This window comes from Pseudophryne corroboree, chromosome 3 (genome assembly GCF_028390025.1).
Source record: "Pseudophryne corroboree isolate aPseCor3 chromosome 3, aPseCor3.hap2, whole genome shotgun sequence".
Classification (NCBI taxonomy): domain Eukaryota; kingdom Metazoa; phylum Chordata; class Amphibia; order Anura; family Myobatrachidae; genus Pseudophryne; species Pseudophryne corroboree.
In genome coordinates, this window is record NC_086446.1 from 285,721,692 (window position 1) to 285,747,759 (window position 26,068).

Consider the following 26,068-nt stretch of genomic DNA (forward strand, 5'->3'; position numbering starts at 1 on the left):
GTGTCAGTCTATCTGGGTATTGAGCTGTGTGTTAAGAAACAGGGTTTGTTTTTTTCCAATAATAAAACATCTATGTTATATGAAATGATTTACCACTATTTTTTAAATGGTAAAGTTAGATTATTGGGAGATGTGTGACCCATTTGATCGATACCTTATCAACTGCAACCTTATGCTTTTTTTAGTCTGGTCCCAGAAATTCTCTGTCATTTCTAATTTCTTTATCGTTTACAGTAGAGGGTATATTATTTCTATATGGAGCTGATATGTATATACTGTTACTCCCAATATCGGTCTAGTGCAACCTGTGTGCAGTGCTGTAAATGCTGACAGAGGTTGGGTTTACTATGTACTCCTGGCATTCTAAAGCACTATGCCACCCTTTAATCTCCATTGTCAACCCTTAAAAAACCCTTTCTGCAGTGTCAGGTGCACTGGCATCTACTCAGCGTGGTGAGTGGGACCATCATTAATGACAGTCCGTAGTCACACAAAGGTGTTGCCTGGCAGGACATCAGAACAGTCCACTCATGTCAGGACTGACTCGCCCTAAATCAGGAACTTATATTACACTTTCTTTGTCTGCTGTTGTTATGTCTGCTGTGGATAGTGTAACCCATTTACAATTTTTTGACTGTTCCACAGAACTGTCTGAGGTCTGCCCATTGTCAGGCTCTTTTGTCTGTGATTAGTTCAGCATGGCTCCTTTAAAACAGACACTGGCCCCTCCCTCTTCCTTGCATTTGTGAGAAAGAGAGATTAAGGGGGAGAGGCTCAGCATCAGTTGATCACATTGTGAGAAAAGCATCTGTTCCTACATATCCTGGTGAGAAAGACAGGTCTGTAGTCTGTACATAGCTAGTCCCCAGCAGTTTATGCCTAGCGAGCATTGCCTATTCTGAACATGGTCAAATACAAACCCATATAGTAACAGACAGCGTATGAGTGTAGATTTGGGGTGGTACGCCAGAGAACTTTGTACCCCCTGACAAAAGGATGGGATGCTGTACTGGAAGATGCACCTTAGTACTCCTCTGCACCGTTCAACTGGTGAGTTTACTTGGTATATTCTTTCACAGATCATAGTATTACTTACAGTAGATCCTTGTACAGTAAATGCAACTTACATTGTTACTCTGTTACCTGCAAAGATTGTCATTTAAAGCTATTGTGTGGTTGTGAGCCTTTGCGTGGAGATTGTGAGGTTTGTGATCTAGAAAGATGGTGTGAGAAAACTTTTCATTAATGCGTTAGGTAATTATGTGCACAAATTCAGCCCATTGACTTGTTGTGATGAACTGGTTTAGTCCTCATGTCGTACATACTAAACAGCCCTTCTCCACATACCGTTATGACAGGTTCATGCATATCAATGCATGCTGGTGGGGGAAGGGGCTCATTAATAATGCTTTCTGTGTTCCCCTTTGGATCTATATTTATATTTGTATCTTGTGAGACCATCAGACCATTATATACAGTACATGCTACTCAATATTGATGTTAATGCACACAAACACGTATTCATGAAGTGTCACACAAAAGAAGTCTGTTAAACATGAGGACACTAAAGTAGTGTTAAAGGGGAGTAAATAAATTGAACAGGGACATTCTACCTTTTTAAATTGGGTTGTTCTCAGATTCCTCTGTCATTTTCCAGCATTGGGGGGATATCATTGAGCCACGTATGGCATATAGATAATACATGGGTGGTCACACTTTCTTGTATTTGACTTATTATTGTTGGCATGTCCCCTGGTCCAACATATCATTAACACTTCAGTGATGATTAGCCACAGGTCACTGAAAAATGTCTCTCTCTCTCTCTCTCTCTCTCTCGTTACCCATCACTAAGTATTTGCCTGAGTTTCCTTGTGCATCATTTCGCTCTCTGTCGATCGCAATTAGTAACAAAGTGGAAAGTAGTTGGCATTCTGTCCCCTGATACAATATAATCTATCCAGTGCTGCCTTAGTGTAAGTTATGGCAGGTAGGCTTCATAGCTTTCATTTGTGTACATTCACATATTATATTCACATACTGGCTACATTTATCAGCTTCATAAGATGTTTACAGCGGACATAAAGGAGTGTTATGGCTCATTGCTTTTATATTGAGTCATGACTTTCTGAAGCCACTGCTGTTTAGTGAATGGGATCTCCTGAAGACATAAGGAGTGCAGTGCTAAAGGACTGATGGATAGCACAGTGAGGACAAGTGTGGGGACAGCCACATATTTTATTGCAAAGAGAGAGAAAAAGAGAGTTACATCAATAACCCAATTCTGACTAATTAGGTCAACAAATATCAGGAGAATCCATGCAGTATATTGCTCTGTTGTGTCTTCTAATAGAGACTAAAAGTGCATACACATGGTTAGATTCGGGCTAACCCCGATTCTCACGGTGCGATAGGGACTAGGTCGGTATTTCAAGCATATAATGACTGTGCTTGCGATACTGACTGTGCGATTTTGGCGAAGTGTCAATTTTGACTATCTTCTCTACAAGATAGACTGTGCAGGCAAGTCAATTTTTACTATCTAGGCTTGCGATGCCGACCGCGCGGGACTGCGCATCGGCATCGCAAAGTGACTTTCACCTTGCGATCTGCACTAACTTTCCTTCCGATTTTGACTTTACAGGCAAAATCGTAAGAAAATATCTCACCGTGTGTACAGACCTTAACACAAAATTGATATTTATTTATTACCATTTATATAGCGCACACATATTCCGCAGCGCTTCACAGAGAATATTTAACCATTCACATCAGTCCCCACCCCTTACAATCTATATTCCCTACCACATGTAAACACAGACACATTCACACTAGGGTTCATTTTGTTGGGAGCCAATTAACCTACCAGTATATTTTGGATTGTGGGAGGAAACCGGAGTACCCGGAGGAAATCTACGCAAGTACGGGGAGAATATACAAACTCCACACAGTTAGGGCCATGGTGGGAATCAAACCCATGACCTCAATGCTGTGAGGCAGTAATGCTAACCATTACACCATCCGTACTACCTAATGATATCAAATGATTTCAGTGTTCTCTGTCTACATGGAGATATTTAGCGTTGGGCAAAGCCATTTTAGTACATTTATTTCATTTATTAACATTTTTTACTGCTCTTATATAACCCTTCTCTGGGCTACAGTACCAGCTGACCCCCTACCATATCATTCAGAATTGGAAGCTTGGTAACCAACTGTCAACCAAACTTAATACAGGTTAAGTATCCCTTATCCAAATATTCCGAAATACGGAATATTCCGAAATACGGACTTTTTTTGAGTGAGAGTGAGATAGTGAAACCTTTGTTTTTTGATGGCTCAATGTGCACAAACTTTGTTTAATACACAAAGTTATTAAAATATTGTATTAAATGGCCTTTAGGCTGTGTGTATTAGGTGTATATGAAACATAAATGAATTGTGTGAATGTAGACACACTTTGTTTAATGCACAAAGTTATAAAAAATATTGGCTATAATTACCTTCAGGCTGTGTGTATAAGGAGTATATGTAACATAAATGCATTCTGTGCTTAGATTTAGGTCCCATCACCATGATATCTCATCATGGTATGCAATTATTCCAAAATACGGAAAAATCCGATATCCAAAATACCTCTGGTCCCAAGCATATTGGATAAGGGATACTCAACCTGTAAAACCTTTTCATCCATCTGTAAAAATAATTGCAATGTTTATCCTAACCTGGCTAACAAAAATATATGCAATCCACCTGTCCAATATGTGAGCACTTTTTTTTTTTATTGTTTACAATATTAGTTTTATCCCAAATATTTTTTTTTATTCATATAGTGGCAACATATTACACAAGATTGTTAGAATCAGTTCTCCACTGTAACTTTTTATTTGCATTTTCTGTACTACTATTTCTCACCCGTTCTTGCCTACTTTTGATAAAGAATTCAGAGACATTGTACAAGGAACACCATGGGGTATATTTACTAAGGGGCGGGTTTATAGAAGTGGAGATGTTGCCATAGCACAGCATAGAATGTTCTCCTCACTGGCCTCGCTTGCTCCCATCTGGCTCCCCTCCAATCTGTCCTGAGCTCCGCAGCTAGGCTCATCTTCCTCTCCCGCCACTCCACATCTTCGACAAAATCTACAATGGCTCCCATTCCCCCACAGAATCCTCTTCAAACTCCTCACCCTCACATACAAGGCCATCTCTAATTCCACTGTTCCCTACATCTCCAACCTCCTTCTCCCTTCATACTCCCTCCCGCCCCCTACGGTCGGCCGATGACCGTCGCCTCTCCTCTACCCTGGTCACTGCTTCCCATGCACAAGTTCAAGATTTTGCTCGTGCTGCACCCCTTCAGTGGAACACGCTCTCCCGCTCCATTAGACTCTCCTCGACCTTGCAAAGCTTCAAACGGGCACTGAAAACCCACCTATTTATCAAAGCGTACCCCTCCAATGCATAACCTAGTCCTTAGGCTGCTCCTCCATCCCCCTGCCTCATGCCTTGACCATCGATGCTTTGCTTGCATACTGCCATTAGGTTTCCTCTCGCTTGCCTGCACCTCATGTCATCTGTCTGTCGCCCCTCCCCACTAGATTGTTAGCTCTTCAGAGCAGGGCCCTTTTTCCTCTTGTTGTCAAAGCCCTCTTCTCAACACATTTCACTCGCAGCTCTCTCCTACTCAGCGACCATATTTACCTGCTTTCTCTCCTGCTGGTAAAGGCTCATCTCTATCTATGGCCGCCAGCCCCAAGTAGTACGATGATTACTCCCTCGCTACTTACATCTAAGCTGTATTATGTTTTGAGAATTGTGGTGCTCTTTGTTACCTGTACACTCTTTTTGTTATTTATTTACTGTAATGCTAAGTTTTGTCTCCCTGTACTGTACTTTGTACGGCGCTGCAAAACACTTGTGGCTTCCTATAAATAAAATGTAGTAATAATAATAGCAAACAATCAGATTCTACTTATTTATCTAGCACCTTCTTGAAGATAATAGCTGGAATCTTATTGGTTGCTAAGGGCAACATCTCTCTTCTATAAACCCGCACCTTAGTAAATATACCCCCCCCCCTAGAGTTGTTTGTGTGTACAATACCACCAGGCAGTGGTGTGGCAGCGAAGGATTCTTTATTTGGGATATCCACCACGTATAGGATAGACAATGTGTGGTAGCCTGAATATTATTCCAGGTGCTTTTGTTGGAGCTCCACAGCAGTTGGACTGGATCTGTGTGGAGGCATGGACACTAAAGATGCATACACACTTGACTAGATAGTTAACGATATAGCTCATTTTCACCGTCATGAGCGTTATCGTTAACTAATTGCCCAGTGTATATGCTCCCAACGACGTACGAACAATGTGCGGCCCCGTGCGGCGTTAACGAAGCTCGCTGTCGTCTGTGAATGCAAATCAATTTTGTCTAGAATGTTAACGACGCTGTGCACATCGTTCAGTGTGTATGCCTCGAATGACAACCCAAACGAACAACAAAGTGTATTTAGATGTATATAGATGGTCTATACTATAGGCAGTACAAAACATATGTAACTAATATAAATAACATAAGTGGTCAGGGAAAGGTTAAACATCTCATAATAAATAAATAAATAAATAAATAAATATACAAACATAAGCACACATTTTCCCACCTCATGGTAAGTCTCCTGTCTCTGCTTCCTGGCAGCGCTGCATATACTCTGTCCCTTAAACTGCATGTTGTGCCGGCAGTTCTAGTAATCATATTATATACTATTGCTATTGTGGTTATAATTTGAGCTGCTGGCCAAGTGGAGGGGAAGGGGTGGGGTGGGGGTTCCGGGCAACTGGAAGCCCTCCCGCGTTTGCTTATGGGAAGTGTGATACAAATACTTTGCAGCTTTATTTTAACACTGTGATTTGTGCTAGGACATAACCTACTCAATTAGAAATCTGTCCGTACATGTTGCATTTGTCCCACTTTAGTACAACTTGATTTTTCCAAGGTTCACCTTCTAGTTGACCAAGGCCCATGGGTCCCAGGTATCAGAAATTAATTGGGCCAATTCGCCGTTCTGCCAGTGACTGGCTCGGGGAATGAGAAATCTTCAATCATCGCGTCGCTTCTGGACCCTCTACCCCACCCGCAGCGCACTTGCCCCTTCCCCACCCGCACCACCTCCTGACACCCTGCCCCACTGCACCCGCCCCTCCAGCACCCGCAGTGCCTCACAACCTCCTCCCCCATGTGCCGCACATTCCCCTCCCCCACACACGGCGCACTCGCCCCTTCCCCACCTGCAGCGCCTCTGGAACCCCCATTCGCCAGATGCCCGCACCTGCCCCTTCCCTACCCGCCGCACCTGCCCTTCCACCACCTGTAGCTCCTTTGGACCCTTCCACCATCCGCCGCACCACCACCCCTCCCTCACATGTGGCCCCTCCAGACCCCCTACACCAGCCACGGCTCCCACTCCCCTGCCCCTCCCTCAACCACAGACCCTCCCAACCACAGCCCGCCCTTCCTCCACCCACAGCCTCTACAGACACCCTCCCCCATCCGCCGTCAACCCCCGCAACCGCCCCTTCCTCACCCGCAGCACATCCTGACCCCCTACCCCACCCGCTGCCCCACTGCACCTGCCCCTCAACCACCCGCACCGCCTCCGGACCCCCTCCCCCATCTGCCGCACCCCCGCACCTGCCCCTCCCCCACGCACATCTCTTCCGAACCCCCTACCCCATCCGCAGCGCACTCGCCCTTTCCCCACCTGCAGCACCTCCTGCCCCTCTACCCCACCCGCACGGCCCCACTGCACCCGCTCCTCCACTACCCGCTGCTCCGCCCACCCCATCTGCCCCCCCGCCCCCTCCCCCACCTGCCCCTCCCCCACGCACATCACTTCCGGACCCCCTACCCCACCAGCAGCGCACTCGCCCCTTCCCCACCTGCAGCACCTCCGGAACCCCCTCACCCATCCCCCAGATCCCCGTACCTGCCCCTCCCCTACCCGCGGCACCCCCCGCCCTCCCCCACCCATACTGCCTCCGGATCCCACCCGCAGCGCCTCACGACCCCATCCGCGTTCTCCCCCACACCCGCTGCATTCTGTACAGTGTGCCCTGCAGGCGCTGTTCACACCGTCGCAAGGGCCTACGCCCCTTCACCATCCAACGCCCTTTTATTGTGCAATATTTAACCACTCACAAAACTAGGAATGCAGGTAATACTTCATATAATACATATATTGAACGGCGTACAGGGTTTAAGGGGGCGTAGCCCCTTTACGACGGTGTGAAGAGCGCCCATAGGGCGCGATGAAGCACCTAGTTTACTAATATATATATAATTTGTTGAGTTGTTAAAATGTGTTTTCTGCTCGAATGCGTATGTAAAACTATACACAATCATCATTGTATTTAGGTAGCTATATTTCCCTGTGTATACTGTGTCCAGTATATCAGATTGCTGGATGTGTACAGGCAGGCATTGTCTGCTTAGCACCAAGACCTGCTTTACAAAGCCTGGAATCTGGGTGGTCGCTATGGTAGGGGGTTAGCAGGAGGCTGGTTTCCAAGCACCTAGTACAGGAATGCCACATTTTTATGGCATCCTGAGACTTTAACAAACATGGGACTGGTGTTAACTTTTAACTGCCAACAAGAATTTTTTCTAGCACAATTGTGTTAATATCTATTCATTATTGTTAGCTTTTTCCATTTTTTTTATTTTTTTTTATATTCTCTCAGTGGTATTCAACTTCATCATAGAAACAAATGGAGACTGGTCTGGTAAAGCAGTTTCAGTATGAAACTTTTTCCAAGAGAGAATAACAAATCCTCAAGAATTACAACAGGAGTAGCCAAACAGTGCAAAAAATAATACCTATAGCCAGAACTTTGTGGGTCCCATAGCAACATTTTGGAGGGGCCCCTGTCCCAATGCTTTTAGAAAGACACATCTCTATGCAGCAGTTGTTAATGTTATGCCCAATAATAGTGCCCTAGTTCATTTTATGAGCCGTAGTAGTGTCCTAGTTAATGTTATGTCACATTGTAGGACTGCCAGTACACATTATGCAACACTGTACAATTCACATTATGACATACATGGGGGTATTCAGTTGTTTGAAACTTCAGTTGGGTGTCTTTTTTTCTTATCTAATAGACAGGAAAAGAAAGACACCCAACCACCTTTTCAAACAATTGAATTCCACCCACAGTGTCCAAGTTCATATTCTGTCACACTATAGTACTAGGAAGGCCAATCCCGGGATCGGGATCGGCGGGATCCCGGGATTTGGACCCAAAAATGCCGGGATTTGAATCCCGGATTTGGAGCATCCAATCCCGGGATTCACGGGATTATACTGCGCATGCGCGGCGGCGGGAGGGTGGGTGTGTAAGTAATAGTACTTACTCATTTAGGCGGGCAGCAGCCATGAACAAGTTGAACGCGCGCGGCACTTCAAATGTAGCGCCGGCCGCCAGCCAATCAGAGCTGGCGGACCGGCAGCCAATCAGGGAAGCTGCAGCGGCAGCCAATCAGGAGCAACTGCTGCGGCCGCTTCCCTGATTGGCTGCCGGTCCGCCAGCTCTGGTTGGCTGGCGGCCGGCACTTCATTTGAAATGCCGCCGCGTTCAGTGTGTTAATGGTTGCCGCCCGTCTAATAGTAAGTGCTATTACTTACACACATGATCCTCTCTCCCTCCGTGCAGCCTTCCTCCCTCCCTGCCGCGACCTACACCCTCTGTCCTGAGTCCCGCACCGCTACCTACACCCTCCCTACCTCCCGCACCGCTACCTACACCCTCCCTACCTCCCGCACCACTACCTACACACTCCCTACCTCCCGCACCGCTACCTACACCCTCCCTCCAGCGCTGCTCCCTACAACTTTCTCTAATCCCTACTGCAATCCCGGGAATCCCGGGATTAACCGTTTTTCAATCCCGAATCCCGGGATTGAAAAAACGGCCCGGGATTGGCCTCCCTATATAGTACCTCCACTTCATATTATGCCACGTTACAATACCCCAGTACATGTTATGTAACATTATAATTCTCCCCAGTTCATTTTATACCACATCACAATGAGCAGGTGAAATAACTTCAAAGTTGTAGGCCCCTAGGCTAACATTTGTAAGGGCCCTTATGTACCACTCAATGGGGAATAATGTATATAACACATGTAACTGTGACAGGGAAGGTGGCCCCTCTCAGCTCTGGGCCCCATAGCAGCTGCACTCCCTGCACCTATGGTAGCTACGTCCTTGCCTATAGATACTGCAAAGAGACATTAATTTCAGTCACATGTCCCTCCGACTTCCCCACATGCTCAGACCAGTGCTATACTTTCTCATTGGCACTTCAGAGATTCTTTTCACCAATACTTTTACATAACAAAACCGCTTCCTAGTTGTACTTACATCATGGAGCTGGGAGCCTGTAGGGCAGTCTATGTTTCTGCTGCGGGGTACACTGGGCTCCACAAGGATTGGACAATGGGGTGTAGAGTAGGATCTTGATCCGAGGCACCAACAGGCTCAAAGCTTTGACTGTTCCCAGAATGCACAGTGCCGCCTCCTATATCACCCCGCCTCCCAGCACAGGAGCTCGGTTTTGTAAGTTGGTGCTGCAGTAAGCAGGCACTTAACAGAGGGGCTGCTCCAAGCAGCCCTCAGAAAAGCTTTTTATGAGGTAAAAAGTGAAGACTTCAAGGGCAGCAGCGGTGGTAAATGTCAGGAGACATTCACTGCTGCAGCTCCACTGCTCCAGCTCTCCCCAGCGGCGCTGTACACTCCCGAGCCCTGGTTGCCGGGTACCTACAGCGGAGGCTCCGCTTTTCTTCACGTTAGACACACACGGCTGGGGCTCTCCAGGATCGCGTGGCCACGCTTCGGGAGGTGGTAAGTGGGTCGCGCTTGCGGGACCCGGTCTTTATCGCGATCCGGCGCGGTCAGTGGGAGGCGGGCCGCGCGCGCTGGCGGTGGACACTGTGGATACAGGCGATCCCACTAGATCACCAGGGCATGGGCGCAGGTCAGGTTTTCTCTCTAAACCAATTCTTATATCGCCCACAGTACCCGGTGGTTTTGCCAGCAGAGGGGATAAGGCTTAGACCTGAAGCACCTCCCCCAGCCCCAGGGCGCCATTTCTAGCAAGTGTTCCCGCCCTGGAGCTGCATATCTGTCTTTTCCTCACTCCCAGTCAGTGTCTGCGGCGCCATTATCCCTCAGCTCACTGTTCCTGGGACTGCTTGGGCAAATCCTCCTATGTAAAGCCGCCTGGTTGTCAGCGCTGTGCCTTTACATGACACTTAAGTATTCTACCTGCCTTTTTAGACAGTGAAAGAGTGCACTTAGTCAGGGTTTTATAGTACAATTACCCTGTGATATACATCCAGTTCTTACTGTGTACTGTTATATCTATTGTTATATAGCTGTGTAAGCTAGTCCAGTGCAGTATTATTGTCAGTAATAACCTCTGCATTGTACAAACTGTGACTATTTGTGTGTGCATTTGATAGCTGAGTGGTGTCCATTTCGTGTCTTTCACTCAACCTGCTATCCCTATATTCCATAACCTGAGGGGGCTTGGTGCATCAGGTGTTATCTATACTGTATTACGTATTTTTCTCTGTGATTTAGTCACCATATCTCTCCTTTATCTCTGCTAGTGCTGACTACACTGCGCAGGGGTTTGGGTTCAGAGGTATAGTGCTGCTGATAATTGTACTGTGTTAACCTCATACTGCAAGTTATATCATGTCTGCTTCTGAGGGTAACGGTTCTGGGGCTGAACACACTGCCAGTGTTGCTGACGCCACGGGGCCATATGAGGAGAATATAGCAGCTGGGGGCTCTGGTTCTGGGGGCTCCTTGCCCCCCAGTGGGACTGTGGCAACGGAGGCACATACTGACCCACCGTGGGCCACTTTTTCCACACTTCTGCATACGCTAGTTCATAAACTAACTCCCCCTATCGGACCCCCAATGCCGGTACAACCGTATGTGGTCCCTGCAGCTAACCCGCCGTGGGCGCAGAGCCGGCCCTAACCAATATGATGCCCTAGGCAAGATTTTGGCTGGTGCCCCCTAGCACCGCTGCTAGTTCTGCAGGAGATGCCTGGCATGAGTCAGATGGCAGTTCTGCTAACGTCGGGCACCTTTTGTTTATGAAAATGCATCTTATTTGCATTACTATGTGGCTAGGACGCACAAGCAGCTTCTGCTGATTAAAATGATATGCAGCATGCCTATATTCTGTGTGCGACTGCGGCTGTATCTGCATACGAAATGGTACATTACAGTGATTTCCAGGAATAAACTGCAACGTAGCATTTCGTATGCAGATACAGCTGCAGTCACACACAGAATATAGGCATGCCGCATATCATTTTAATCAGCAGAAGCTGCTAGTGCCCCTAAGCATACCAAATGCCCTAGGCATTTGCCTAGTTTGCCTATGCCCAAGGCCGGCTCTGCGTGGGCGGACGATTTATCTGCTCAATTAAAGAAGTTGAACCAGTCCTTGACTACTAAAAAGTCTGACCAATGCTCGTCTAAGTCCAAGAGGTCCTCTACGCGAGAGCTTATCGCCTCACAATCCACTGCTGTCACTGACACCTCGTCTGATGAAGACGGCACATTTACTGACCTCTCAGGTTCTGACTCAGATACGGCTGATGGGGAGGGTAGTTCACATGTGGATGTTCCTGACCTTTTGGAGGCTATTAAGTTAATTCTGCAGATTACGGATGATCCCGAGCCATCCGTCCCTCCTCCCTCCTAAGAAACCAGATAGGTTCAAGCGTCAGAAGGTGGTTAAGCAAGTTTTACCTCACTCTGACCGCCTAGTGGATATACGTCCGGAACCCTGGGAAAACCCGGGTACGAAGTTTGTGCCTCAAAAGAAGATGCTGGCTCGCTATCCCCTCGCGCCAGAGCTGTCTAAAAATTGGGAAACGCCTCCTCCAGTAGACTCACATGTGGCTAGGATGGTGGTTTCCTCAGCTCTACCTGTCACTACCGTCACGTCTCTAAAAGAGCCTACGGATAAACGTGTGGAGGGTTGTCTGAAAGCGATTTACACCCTCACGGGTGCTGCACAAAGGCCCACTATTGCAGCTACATGGGCTGCAGATGCTATTGAAGCATGGGCCTTGGAGTTAGAAGCTGAAATCTCTTCTGACCATGCTAGACAATACTTGTCATATATTGTCACAGCTTCTCGATATAGTAAAGAGGCGGCATCTGATGCCGGTATCCTAGCAGCCAAGGCCTCTACTACGTCAGTCCTGGCTCGCCAGATATTGTGGCTGAGATCCTGGTCTGTGGATCTGGACTCTAGAAAAACCCTGGAGGTACTCCCTTTCAAGGGAGATATTCTGTTTGGGGAGGACTTAAATAAGATTGTGGCTGACTTGGCTACTGCCAAAACTGCCTGTCTGCCTAATACCGCTCCTTCTGTATCGAAGGCTAAAGGTACGTCCTTTAACCCCTTTCGTCCTTCAGGTAAAGCAAAAGGTCAGGCGTAACATAAGGAGGCCCGCACTTCCAAACCTGGTAAGCCGAAGCCCAAAAGAGCCTGGGCTGCCCGTCAGCCAACTGCCAACACCGAGAAGCCTGCTGCATGACGGTGTGGGCCTCCCCCTGGCGGATCCCAGGGTAGGGGCCCGCTTCTAGGGTATACCCAGGAATGGTTGAAGACCACTTCAGATGCCTGGGTAAGGGAAGTCGTCACTCGAGGTTACGCCATAGCCTTCAAATACCGACCCCCTCATCGATTTTGACAGACAGACGTCCCTTTGGACCAGACAAAGGCAAAAACTCTACACTCGGTGGTACAGACCCTCCTGGATACAGGAGTCGTCGTACAGGTGCCTCTTGCTCAGAGGGGCCGGGAGTACTATTCTCCGCTGTTTCTAGTCCCGAAACCGAATGGGTCCTCCCGGCCCATTCTCAACCTCAAGGCATTGAACAGGTTTGTGAAGGTTTTCAAGTTCCGTATGGAAACCCTTCGCTCTATAGTTCTGGCCTCTGAACCTGGGGACTACATGATCTCCCTGGACATACAGGATGCTTACCTGCATATTCCTATAGCAGTGTCACATCAACAATACCTGAGGTTCGCTATTGGCAACCTACATTACCAGTTTCGGGCGTTACCTTTTGGTTTAACAACGGCTCCGCGAGTCTTCACCAAAGTTATGGCGGTGATGACGGTGGTACTCCGCCGTCAAGGGGTTAGAATACTGCCGTATCTGGACGACTTGTTAATCCTGGCAAATTCCCCAGATCTTCTCCTGCGTCATCTGGATATGACGGTCCAGTTTCTACAAACCCACGGGTGGCTCATCAACTGGAAGAAATCCTCCCTGGTCCCTGCTCAGAGCATGGTGCACCTGGGAGCGTTGTTGGACACTCACAACCAGAGGTTGTTCTTGTCTCAGGAAAAAGTCCTGAAGATTCAGGACAGGATTCGTTGCTTCCTTTCTCGTCCGCAAGTGTCGATACATTCGGCAATGCAGGTGCTGGGCCTCATGGTATCAGCATTCAACATGGTGGAGTATGCTCAATTCCATTCTCGCCCCCTCCAGAGGCTGATTCTAGCCAAGTGGGACGGCCTGCCTCACCGGATCAGATCTCAAATGATCTTGACTCCGGAGCTCCGTCTGTCACTACACTGGTGGCTCCGGGACCAACAATTGTGCAGGGGTCGTCCCTTCTGGATATCCAACTGGGTCCTGTTGACGACAGATGCCAGTCTAAGAGGTTGGGGAACGGTGCTGGAGCAACACTCCCTTCAGGGTCGGTGGACCAAGGAGCAATCTCTCCTCTCGATCAACATTCTAGAATTGCGGTCGGTCTTCAATGCGTTGAACCTGGCCTAGCATTTAATTCAGAACCGTCCTGTTCAAGTACAGTCGGACAACGCCACCACAGTGGCTTACATAAATCATCAAGGCGGCACTCAAAGCCTATTCTACGTTGGGCGGAACGCCATCTACCGGCCATATCGGCAATATTTATTCCGGGAGTCCTGAATTGGGAAGCAGACTTTCTCAGTCGTCAGGACGTGCATGCCGGCGAGTGGGGCCTCCATCCAGAAGTGTTTCAACTCCATGTGGAAAAGTGGGGTCTTCCAGATGTAGATCTGATGGCGTCTCGACACAATCACAAGGTTTCGGAGCAAGGACAAGGGATCCTCAAGCAGCATTCATGGATGCGCTGGCGGTGGCGTGGAGGTTTCGGCTGCCGTACGTGTTCCCTCCGGTGTCACTCCTGCCCAGGGTAATTCGGAAGTTCAAGCAAGAAAAAGGAAATCTGCTTCTCATAGCTCCGGCGTGGCCCAGATGGCACTGGTTCTCAGACCTGCAAGGCCTATCGTCAGACCGTCCACTGCTACTTCCACAACGCCCAGACCTCCTCGTTCAGGGCCCCTGTGTCTACCAGGACCTAGCCCGGCTATCTTTGACGGCATAGCTCTTGAAGCTTCCGTCTTGAGGGCTAAGGGTTTTTCTGAAGAGGTCATTAAAACTATGTTGCGGGCCCGGAAACCGGCTTCTGCTCGGATTTATCATAGGGTCTGGTATTCCTACTTTGTTTGGTGTGCATCTAACAATTATGACGCTTCCAAGTTTAGTACAGCCAAACTTTTGGCTTTTCTGCAGCAAGGACTAGATTTGGGCCTGCGTCTGGCCTCCCTCAAGGTTCGTATTTCTGCCTTGTCGGTGTGGTTTCAGAGAAAAATTGCGACTTTACCTGATGTTCATACTTTCACTCAGGGTGTGTTGCGTATCCAACCTCCCTATGTCCCGCCTGTGGCTCCTTGGGACTTGTCGGTGGTTTTGGAGGCGTTGCAGGAGCCTCCATTTGAACCTCTTGGTTCAGCTGACCTTAAGTGGCTTTCCCTTAAGGTGGTGTTCTTGCTGGCTATTGCCTTTGCTAGAAGAGTGTCGGATCTGGGTGCCGATTTTACACCGTGACCGGGCGGTTCTTAGGACTCGTCCCGGATATTTACCTAAGGTGGTTTCTTCGTTCCACCTTAATCAGGAGATTTTGGTTCCGGCCTTTGTCTCTCCTGATTTGTCTCCCGAAGAGCGGTCTTTGGATGTGGTACGGGCTCTTCGTATCTATGTGAAGAGAACTGCTTCTATCTGAAAATCTGATTCTCTTTTTGTTTTGTTTGGATTTCACAAACGTGGCTGGCCTGCTCACAAGCAAACTCTGGCCAGATGGATTAGAATGGTGATTGCACATGCTTATGTGAAGGCTGGTCTCTCTCTGCTCCTGTTCACATTAAGGCCCATTCTATTCGGTCTGTTGGACCATCTTGGGCGGCCCAACGTGGTGCGACCCTTGATCAATTGTGCAAGACGGCTACGTGGTCCTCAGGGAACACGTTCATAAGGTTCTATGCCTTCGATACTGCCGCTTCCCAGGATGCTTCCTTTGGAGGCCGGGTTCTTGTTCCCGCTACAGTGCGTCCCCTCCCATAAGGAACTGCTTTAGGACATCCCCAATGTCTATCCTTGTGGAGCCCAGTGTACCCCGAAGCAGAAAACGAGTTTTATGGTAAGAACTTACCTTTGTTAAAACTCTTTCTGCGAGGTACACTGGGCTCCACAAGGCGCCCACCCTGACGCATTTAGCTTCTTTGGGTTGGTATGGCATTAGCCGCTGACACTTCTCCTGTCGTGAGAGTGTGGTGTATGTGGCTACTAACCGTTGTCGTCTCTTTTCCTGCTACTGCATTGGGCTGGTTAACTAAAAACTGAGCTCCTGTGCAGGGAGGCGGGGTTATAGAGGAGGCGGCGCTATGCAGTCTGGGAACAGTCAAAGCTTTGAGCCTGTTGGTGCCTCGGATCAAGATCCTACTCTACACCCCATTGTCCAATCCTTGTGGAGCCCAGTGTACCTCGCAGAAAGAGTTTTAACAAAGGTAAGTTCTTACCATAAAACTCGTTTTTTCTTCAGAGACCAGAGCGCTGTACTGGACATCTGTGCCACCTCCTTGCTTTCCATGCTTGGTACAGCCCTGCACCAGACCGCCCAAACTGCCTCTTAATTGCTAATAAGACCAACCTATATGCCCATTAGATCTTACAGCATAGCCCTTACAGTAAGACCCTAAATATGGAATCAGATGTCCCCACATAACGTCAGACGTCTCTTCATGCTTCTCACATGTCCACCAGGCCTTGTCACATGCTACCAGACCTTCTGCCTTGCCCATCTTACCTCTACATGTGCCAGACAGATTTCCCCATGTACCCCTTACATGCCCATAAAATGTCCCCACATCCCCCGTACATGCCCATCAGACTTCTTATATGGACACCAGGCCTCCTTCAAACACCCATCAGACCTCTTTCACATGTGGCTTGAGAGCTGTTGTTTGTGCATGACAGAATTATAGGCTAAATATAACTCAATGTTATTGCTTTTATTGGAAGCAAATTTGGGGCTTTCCTTTTTGCTTTGAACAATGTAGTAATGGCATTGCCTACACGGTCTCTCTGGACTGTCAGAGGTGCAACCTTCAAACCTTGTATGCTACTACACATGCGCAGCGTTTCTTTGCGTCTTCAACTCCACCCTCCATGCTAGAAGGACATGCCCCTGACTATACTCAAAGCGAGAGGACGTTACACATGCTACAAACCCCTGATAGTTCCATTGCACCACCATTAATGAATGTGTGTGTGTGTGTGTGTGTGTGTGTGTGTGTGTGTGTGTGTGTGTGTGTGTGTGTGTGTATATATATAATGTGTAAACCAGCGTGCATACTCCACTTCCACCACTGTATGTACAGACACAAATGTGTGCTCCTACCTGCTCTCTCTTATATGTTCCTGGCTGGATCTGCACTGTGTACCTCTTATACATACAGTATCTGCTGCATTAACCATGTGTAACACTGTAAACCTGTTCTGTCTGGTTAATACCCGTATTTGCCGGCGTATAAGACGACTGGGCGTATAAGACGACCCCCAACATTTCCACTCAAAATATAGAGTTTGTTATATACTCGCCGTATAAGACTACCCCCTTCCACACACCAAATAAAACGTAAAAGAACATCAGATTTGTGACATACTGTATATTATGACCTGATAAGAGATTTGGATAGGGAGTATTTATCAAGGTATGCATAAGAAGGGGTGAGGGGGCGAGGAGAAAGTTGTAAAATGTATAAAAGTATACCCCTGTGTGCATTTAGTGTTACCGGTTTCACATGAGTGCCATTAGTATTAGTATTAGTGCCATTACAGTACCTGTCATTGTCACCATTGTACGGCCACAATGCGACTGCAGCGCCTCCGGCCAGTCCCTGCATCTCCCTGTAATTGGCACTAGTGACCCGCCGCGGCCGCACTGGATATCGCGCGATACTGGATGGTGAGTAGAATGAGGTGGGCGGGCGGGCATCGGGAGGCCACTATGGGCACCGGGCGAGTATCGGAAGGCCACTATGGCAGCTATGTCTATCCCAACTGAAATGCACCCGGCGTATAAGACGACCCCCCCACTTGGAGGCATGTTTTTCAGGGCAAAAAAGTAGTCTTATACGCCAGCAAATACTGTAAGTTATTTACCATATGGACTAACCTCCATCACACACTTCTGCCATCTAAACCATTTATAGGATCTGCCAATAAATTTCAATTATTTATGGTAACTACAGTATATATTTTTATACATGAAAGTTTATTTCATTTTTAGCTTTGAGCTTTGTTTCATATGTGCAAGACCTCAGTGCTTTCTCAGTAGGAATGGTCAGAAGTGTGTGCAGTGTGTTAACCATCGATTGTGTAATGTCAAGTGGTCATCGGTGATGGCAAACTATGAATTGGATGACTATCGATGGTTTCACTAACCGATGATCATCTATAGGCCAATCAGAACCTGGGGGGGGTTGTTTTATGGGTGTCCGCGTCGGGCCTATCAGTGTCCTGGCACCTTGTAGAAAACAAAACAAAACCATTGTGTTTTTCTCCTTCGTCCTAGAGGATGCTGGGGACTCTAAAAGGACCATAGGTTATAGACGGGATCCGCAGGAGACATGGGCACACTATAAGACTTTGAATGGGTGTGAACTCGCTCCTCCCTCCAGACCTCAGTTAGATTCTGTGCCCAGAGGAGACTGATCACACTCTAGGGGAGCTCTACTGAGTTTCTCTAAAAAGACTTTTGTTAGGTTTCTTATTTTCAGGGAGCACTGCTGGCAGAGAAGCAGACCTACTTCTATGAGGGTCCGATCACTTGGGTCGCCTAGCTGCTCGCTCCCGGAGCTGCGCCGCCGTCCCCCTCACAGAGCCAGAAGATCGAAGACATGTGAGTAACCAAAGCAAAGAAGACGTCTGAAGGCGGCAGAAGACTTCAGTCTTCCTGAGGTACCGCGCAGCGCGCCATTGCTCCCGCTCACACAGGCACTGCATGGGTGTAGGGCGCAGGGAGGGCGCCCTGGGCAGCAATGAAAACCTCATTTATAGGGACTGGCAGCTATATACAGTGCATAGACACTGTTAGGAGACCCCCGCCAGTATAATTAATAGCGGGACTGAAGCGCGCCATGTAGGGGGCGGGGCTTCATCCTTCAGCTCTGACCAGCGCCATTTTCTCTCCAAAACGGGGGGGGGCACATAAAATTGGTGTTGGTTGTTTATATAAACAAGCGCTTATAGGTCTGGGGCATTGTGCTTTTTTTCAGACCGGTGGGTCGCTGGGTGTGAGCTGGCAAACTTCTTCTCTGTCTCTCTGAAAGGCCTTACTGTGGGTCTGTCCCCTTTAGCCCAGTGTGTTTGGGGGTGTCGGTACGTGTGTGTCGACATGGCAGAAACTGAATGCTCTTCCCCGGAGGAGGTTAGTGTGAGAGCTGAACAGAATGAAGGAGTGACTCTGTTGGCACCGCCGACTGCGGATTGGGTTGAGATGTGGAGTGTGTTGAATAACAGTGTGGCTTTGTTGCACAAAAGGTTAGACAAATCTGAGTCTCAGAACCAAGCATGGAGACAATCCATGGGAGAAGTGGTACCACTCACTCCGGCCCCCTCGGGGTCCCAAAAACGTTCATTTACCCAGATAGCTGACACTGATACCGACACGGATTCCGATGTCCAAAGTTACATCCTAAGGTGGCTAAGAGTATTCAATACATGATTGTGGCGATAAAGGACGTGTTACATATCACGGAAGACCCCGCTGTCCCTAAGACAAGGGTCTGTATGTATAAGGGGAAGAAACCGGAGGTAACGTTTCCTCCCTCTCATGAACTGAATGCCCTTTTGGAAAAAGCCTGGGAAACGCCAGACAAAAGGGGGCACATTCCCAGGAGAATTGCTATGGCATACCCGTTTCCTTCTCAGGATAGGGTTGGGTGGGAGACAACACCCACGGTAGACAAAGCTCTGGCGCGATTGTCCAAGAAAGTGGCGCTACCGTCTCCTGAAATGGTGACCCTTAAGGATCCTGCTGATCGTAGGCAGGAGGCTACCTTGAAATCTATTTATGTCACGACAGGTACATAACGTGAGTAACGCGATTGAAAAGTGGGCAGATAACTTGTCATAGGAAGTTGACACCCTGGATAGGGATAGCGTGCTTTTGACTCTGGGACAGAGTCTGAAGGAGACGACAAGGGATATTGGCCTTTTGGGATCAAGGGCCAATGCTATGGCTAGAAGGGCGTTGCGGACTCATCAATGGAATGGTGATGCTGATTCTAAGAAGGCTATGGAGGCTCTGCCCTATAAGGGTGGAGTTTTGTTTGGTGATGGCCTCGCGGACCTGGTTTCTACAGCTACCGCGGGTAAGTCCTCTTTTCTGCCTTTTGTTCCTCCACAGCAAAAGAAAACGCCCCCATATCAGATGCAGTCCTTTCGGTCGCAGAAATTCCAGAAAGGACGTGGATCATCCTTCCTTGCGGCAAGAGGTAAGGGAAGAGGGAAAAGATCGCCAGCAGTAGCAGCCTCCCAGCAGCAGAAGTCCTCCCCGGCTTCTGCCAAATCCACCGCATGATGCCGGGGCTCCCCTGAGGGAGTCCGCACCAGTGGGGGCGCGTCTTCGGCTCTTCAGTCAGGTCTTGGTTCTCTCTGGCCTGGATCCTTGGGTGCTGGAAATTTTGACCCAGGGATACAAGCTGGAGTTTCAGGACGTGCCCCCACACCAGTTTTTCAAATCGGCCTTGCCAGCTTCTCTTCCGGAAAGAGAGGTAGTGTGTACGGCAATACAAAAGCTGTGTCAACAGCGAGTCATTGTCGAGGTACCCCCGTCACAACGGGGAGAAGGGTTTTATTCAAGCCTTTTTGTGGTACTGGAGCCATATGGCTCGGTCAGGCCGATTCTGAATTTAAAATCCCTCAATGTGTTTCAAATTCAAGATGGAATCTCTCCGAGTGGTAATCTCCAGTCTGGAGGGGGCGGGGGGGGATTTTATGGTGTCAGTCGACATAAAGGATGCGTACCTACATGTCCCCATATATCCTCATCAGGCGTATCTGAGGTTCGCTGTTCAGGATTGTCACTACCAAGTTCAGACATTGCCGTTTGGTCTTAGCACGGCCCCAAGGATTTTCACCAAGGTGATGGCGGAAATGATGGTGCTCCTGCGCAAGTAAGGGGTCACAATTATCCCGTACTTGGACGATCTCCTGATAAAAGCCAGATCACAGGAGCTGTTACTAAAAAACGTTGCACTCTCCCTGCAGGTGCTGCAACAGCATGGCTGGCTCCTAAATTTCCCAAAGTCACAGTTGATTCCGACAACTCGGCTGTCGTTTTTGGGTATGATTCTGGACACCGAACTGCAGAGGATCTTTCTTCCGTTGGAAAAAGCTCAGGAAATCCAGAACATGGTCAAGGGACTACTGAAACCGCCAAGAGTGTCAATTCATCACTGCACTCGAGTGCTGGGGGAAATGGTGGCGGCCTACAAGGCCATTCCGTTTGGCAGGTTCCATGCAAGAACGTTTCAGTGGGACCTGCTGGACAAATGGTCAGGGTCCCATCTACAGATGCACCGGAAGATAGGTCTGTCCCCCAGGGCCAGGGTTTCTCTCCTGTGGTGGCTCCAAAGTTCTCCCCTTCTAGAGGGTCGCAGGTTTGGCATCCAAGATTGGATTCTGGTGACCACGGACGCGAGTCTGCGAGGTTGGGGAGCAGTCACACAGGGACAAAATTTCCAGGGAAAATGGTCAAGCCAGGAAGCTTGTCTGCACATAAATGTGCTGGAGTTAAGGGCCATCTACAACGGCCATCTACATCACGGCATGTTTTCTTCCATGCACACAATGCAGGTGTAATTAAGTCTGAATCAACACCTGAGTGAGTTGTAATAATGAAGTTTTCCTGCACACTTGAATGCCATGCTTATTTCAGCTATTCATACCTGCATTTCCAAGAGGTGAGGCATAAAAGTATGATCTTGGGGTATTTCTAAGCATTTCTGAAAGAAATCTTCCACAAAATGGCAATCATCAGCCAAGAAATAATGCAGGAAATGCCAATGTGACCAGCTAAAAAAATGCAGCAGGCTTTTATGGAAAGTGAGTGAAGCATATCCGCAAGCCCAACATTTGTAATGTAACAAGGCACTTGTCCTAGGTTAAACACAAAATCCTGTTGGGGGGGAAAGGTCCTGAAAGTCTCTGTAGATTTTACATATAAAAGGGCAATTTTGCCAATTCATTGTTGTATGGCCTGTTGTTGTTGTTTTTAAAAAAAATGTTTTTAAATGTTTGCTCTTCTCCAGGAGAAGTCCGGAGAGGAATTACAGCTTATCATTTCAGGGGCAAGCTTTTCACGTCATTAGTTCCTGTCCCCATCACAGCAAAATGCTGGGAATCGCAAGTCCGTGGGGAAGGGGCAGGGCTAAAATGGTGCAAATTGCATCATTTTAGCCCTACTCTCACCACACAGACCCCCAATTCCTGGTATTATCTCCACATCTTGTCCACTTCACTAGGAAATGAGCAGATTGTGGAAGATCTACTCAATTTTCCATGGGGTGAGGGGGACTACCCGAAAAATCACCTTCCAGGAGAGTAGGCAAGTATGGTGTGTATATATGAAAGCTGCTTACTTCATTGCTCATACATTATATGGTGTATATACGCCTATATTAGTTGCAGGTACCTTATTGCAGGTGCAATTTCACTCTGATAATGATGAGGGTGTCCAGCTCTACCTAACCACTTCTGATTGGTGGATTGCAAATTTATCTTTGAAGATGAAAGATGCTGTGGGGGGTGTATGTCTTTTTCAAGCATAGGTTTTTTTTTAATTGTTTTTATTGGAACCTAATAATGAATAAATGTCTCATAAGCCAAACATATGGTTAGAATGTTTGTACGTGTATGTGATTCATACCTGAGGTGTGTATGCTTGTGGTGCCGATTAGCATGTAATTTTTTTTATTCTTACTCCTCAGAATATGAGCGGTAATATGTTATTTTTATGTGCGTCTTTTTTTCTGTATGCCCATTGTGCGTCTAACTGAACATCAATCTGGAGGTAAATGTAAAAAAAGGAACTATGAGATTGTGGATTGTTTCTAGCTCAACATTTTGATTCTCTGCTTATTCTCTGGCATAGTTTAAGCATTTGAAGATTATAAATAATATTGTCAAAGTATTAGTGTACCAAAGAGGAACTGATATGTATATGTGTAAAACGAAAACCTCCTTTTGTATCAGGACCTTGCGTTTCGCTGTTTAGCTCGTATGTTAGTCACACGGGCAGGTGAATGCTTCAATATTGAAGTTGTGGTGTGATTGATGTCAGGTTTTTCTAGTGCAAGAGATTGATGTTGCCATGGAGAAGCACGTAACATTTCCCTACCCCCACCCAGCCTCACCCTCCTCCACCACTAACCCTTCTTTTATTGTTAACAGCTTGTGTGCAAAGGATGGAACATCATACCATTGGACTTTCATCAGTGGCTATATTTTACCCAAGTATCATAGAATCCTTTCATCAAGAATCATAGTAATGCCTTTAAAGTGGTTGGTTTGGTTGCTCTAGTCTTCATTGATATCACAAATGTACACCACAGCAGGGATATAGCTACGGCAGCTAAAAGTCCAAACAGGGCTCCGTTGCGCATGTGCCATCCCTTGCACAGACTCAGAAGAGCAGGGGATAGAAGGGGGGGAGAATCTGGAGTGGTGAGTGTATATGCATTCTGTTTGGGTGTTCAATGTATACTTTTGACACATTTCAAAACTGAAGGGCCTATTCAACGTAAAGTGTGATGGCCATGTGCAAATTATAGGTCTAATTCGCTGCAGCGAGCAGAGCAATTCATCTCTTCTCCAGTGTTGGAGCAGCTGAATGAAAAAGCATCTGTCCTGCAAAGCCCTACCATTACCACTGCTAATGCTACCAATGTTACTGCGCATGAAGCATTTTTAGTCATGCATACGCATTCCGAAGGGGGGAGGAGGCACTTGTCAGGATCTCCTTCCTTTGGTAAGTAGCGGGGTTCAGTGGGCTAATGCTATAGGGGTCTTGTTACTTCATAGCCACAAATGTCTAGAACCACTCTTTGTAGTGATACTGGCTGGCCAATTGCTTCCGACATTGCCAGGCTACATACTTGTTTGGTGGATGGATCAGGAGGGGCAGAGGGGGGTGCTGATTGTTTAGGAGCCCTGCTACACCACTGTATATACAGTATAGTGTGTGTGTGTGTGTGTGTGTGTGTGTGTGTGTGTGTGTGTGTGTGTGTGTGTATATATATATATAATGTGTGTTTATACACTCACTGCTATTGTAGTACTACAATACCACTACTGCTACAGTTACTGCAAAACTTTCTGCTCAGCTATGCGTAAATCTGGGCATACACGGCAGCCTGACTGTCCTCCAGATATCATGGCCATACACTGTGAAATTTCTGTGCTCATCCCCTGGCAGGAGACATTTCCCTGTTCTCATGTGAAGGAACATGTCTTTCGGACAGCTGCTGACAGTCGGCAACCTGAAGACCACCCGCTGTGGTGTATACACTACCCAATGCTGGCAACTTTCAAAATATTGTATTGGACAGACATGCTGAACGGTCCAGCATGCCTGACCGATCGCCCGCATGAACTGTACAATTATCTGGCCGATCTGCCAATAACGGGCAGATCAGCCAAGTAATTTGTACAGTGTATGCCCATCTTAACATCCTTGTTCTAGTTCTAAATGCCTGTATCCAGATGTTTCTACAATTCATAACAATGATTGGAGTTTTCAGTACATACCAGATATCCTGTGATCTTACAAGAAGTTCTGTGGTAAAGCTATTGAAAGTCACATGAAGGATTTACTGCAACGTCCTTATAACCACTTGTATTTAAACAGCACAGGTTCAAATTCCTTTGACATTCCTTATCAAACAGGACTGCATTAGTAGAACACTACTACTTACTATCGAGGGAAGGGTCAGTGAATGGCACCACATTCACCTCAATGGGGGAGATTCAAATGTTTGAAAAGTCGGTTGGGTGTCTGTTTTTTCCTGTCTGTTAAGGCCCGTACACACTGGTCGATATATCGGCCGTTCTCTTGAACGGCCGATATATCGCGGGACCGTCGGCCAGTGTGTACGGCCGATACGTATGTGAACTCCGTCGTTCACAGACGTATCGCGTCGGCCGCGCAGCACAGCCGACGGCCAATATATCTACCGATATATTGGCGCGTCGCTGTGTGTGTACGGGGCGGTCGGCCGACCGCCCGTACACATGCTGCGGCGGCCGGCGGTGATTGACAGGTGAACTGGGCGGGCGTGTGTACACGCCCGCCCAGTTCATGACGTCAGTCCCCGATGGATCGAGCAGTGTGTATGCTGAACACACTGCTCGATCCGTCCATAGATATATCTGCAGATCAATTGATCTGCAGATATATCTGTTAGTGTGTACCCACCTTTAGATAGGATAAAACAGACTCCCAACTGACTTTTCAAACATTTGAATCTCCCCCATTGTGTTTTAATTTGCGTTGAAATATAAAAAATAGAGTAGGCAATGTCCCACAAACTACATTGCAAATGCAACGTTGATTATGGTAACAGTGGAATTGGAGAAAATGGGTTTCACTACCCCCTTTAGGTTTGATGTACTAGCATTAAATTGTTAATAAGTGCATGATCCTTGATACCAATGGGTAAGAGGCCTTAGAGTATTTCAAATAGCTCAATAATCCGGTGATTTTTTTAATTTATTTTTTGCAGTGAGCTTTGTATTTGAATGTGTCACATGCTGTAAAAAAGTATTGCACTTAAAACAAAGGCCGAAGCTGGAATTATACCAAATACAGCATTGTTAAGTTGGTGTCCTATAATGGAATGAATACATCTTAGTATAATACTGTATATATAAAAGGAAGCAGTTTTTAACATCTTAATAATCATTACGTTGTGCCATAACCAATATTAGATCTCTTCACTTAATTAAAATAGAGTGTGTGTGTGTGTGTGTGTGTTTAATAACAATGAGAATAATGTTTATGAGACTTAAACTACACAGAATTGTTTAACTAAGAATCAGCTATTTCTGTAACAGCAGGAGATCCATAAGAGACAGCAGGAATAACAGTTTCCAGAATATCCCATTTTGACCTAGCAACGGCTACACTACCAGATGGTCTTATTATATGGACTGTGACTTGTCTCATTTAATTTTGACAAATTGGGACCATTTTGAGTTGCTGCTGAAACAAAGGCTCTGGAAGTGCACAACAGCATCATGGGCTTATGGGTCTATGGCTAAGGATCATGGGAGTGTGATTAGTCTATAGGCATTGCCTGCCACAGTTTATCTGTTTAGATATCATCTGGGACATTCCCTGTCTGTTCTACCTCCATTCTACATCACACACTGGTGTGATGATTTCTGGGATTTGCTTCAGGATTGTAACAAATCTAAAGTCATATACATTTGGCCATAGTGCCCAGATTCTGCTTTACCCTTTCTTTATTTTTAAGAATCACTTCTGTGTGGCCTATTTATCCAGGAGTTTTTTCATAAAATTATGCAGAAACTACAGTTCATTAAGCGCTGCTAACTGCAAGTAGCAGCGGCCAA

General features: G+C 47.1%; 1 protein-coding gene across 3 annotated transcripts in view; it reads left to right on the forward strand.

Moving 5' to 3' along the window:
• Positions 1 to 766: 766 nt before the first annotated feature.
• The window catches only part of NKAIN4 (sodium/potassium transporting ATPase interacting 4), a 75,456-nt gene continuing 50,154 nt past the window's right edge, over positions 767 to 26,068 (forward strand). For 2 of the 3 annotated variants that reach the window (XM_063959255.1, XM_063959254.1), the window contains exon 1: positions 767 to 1,050. In XM_063959255.1, coding sequence (XP_063815325.1) covers positions 997 to 1,050 — 54 coding nt within the window. In that variant the 5' untranslated portion in view covers positions 767 to 996. The remainder of the gene's footprint in view (positions 1,051 to 26,068) is intronic. The other variant, XM_063959253.1, reaches the window with a different exon arrangement.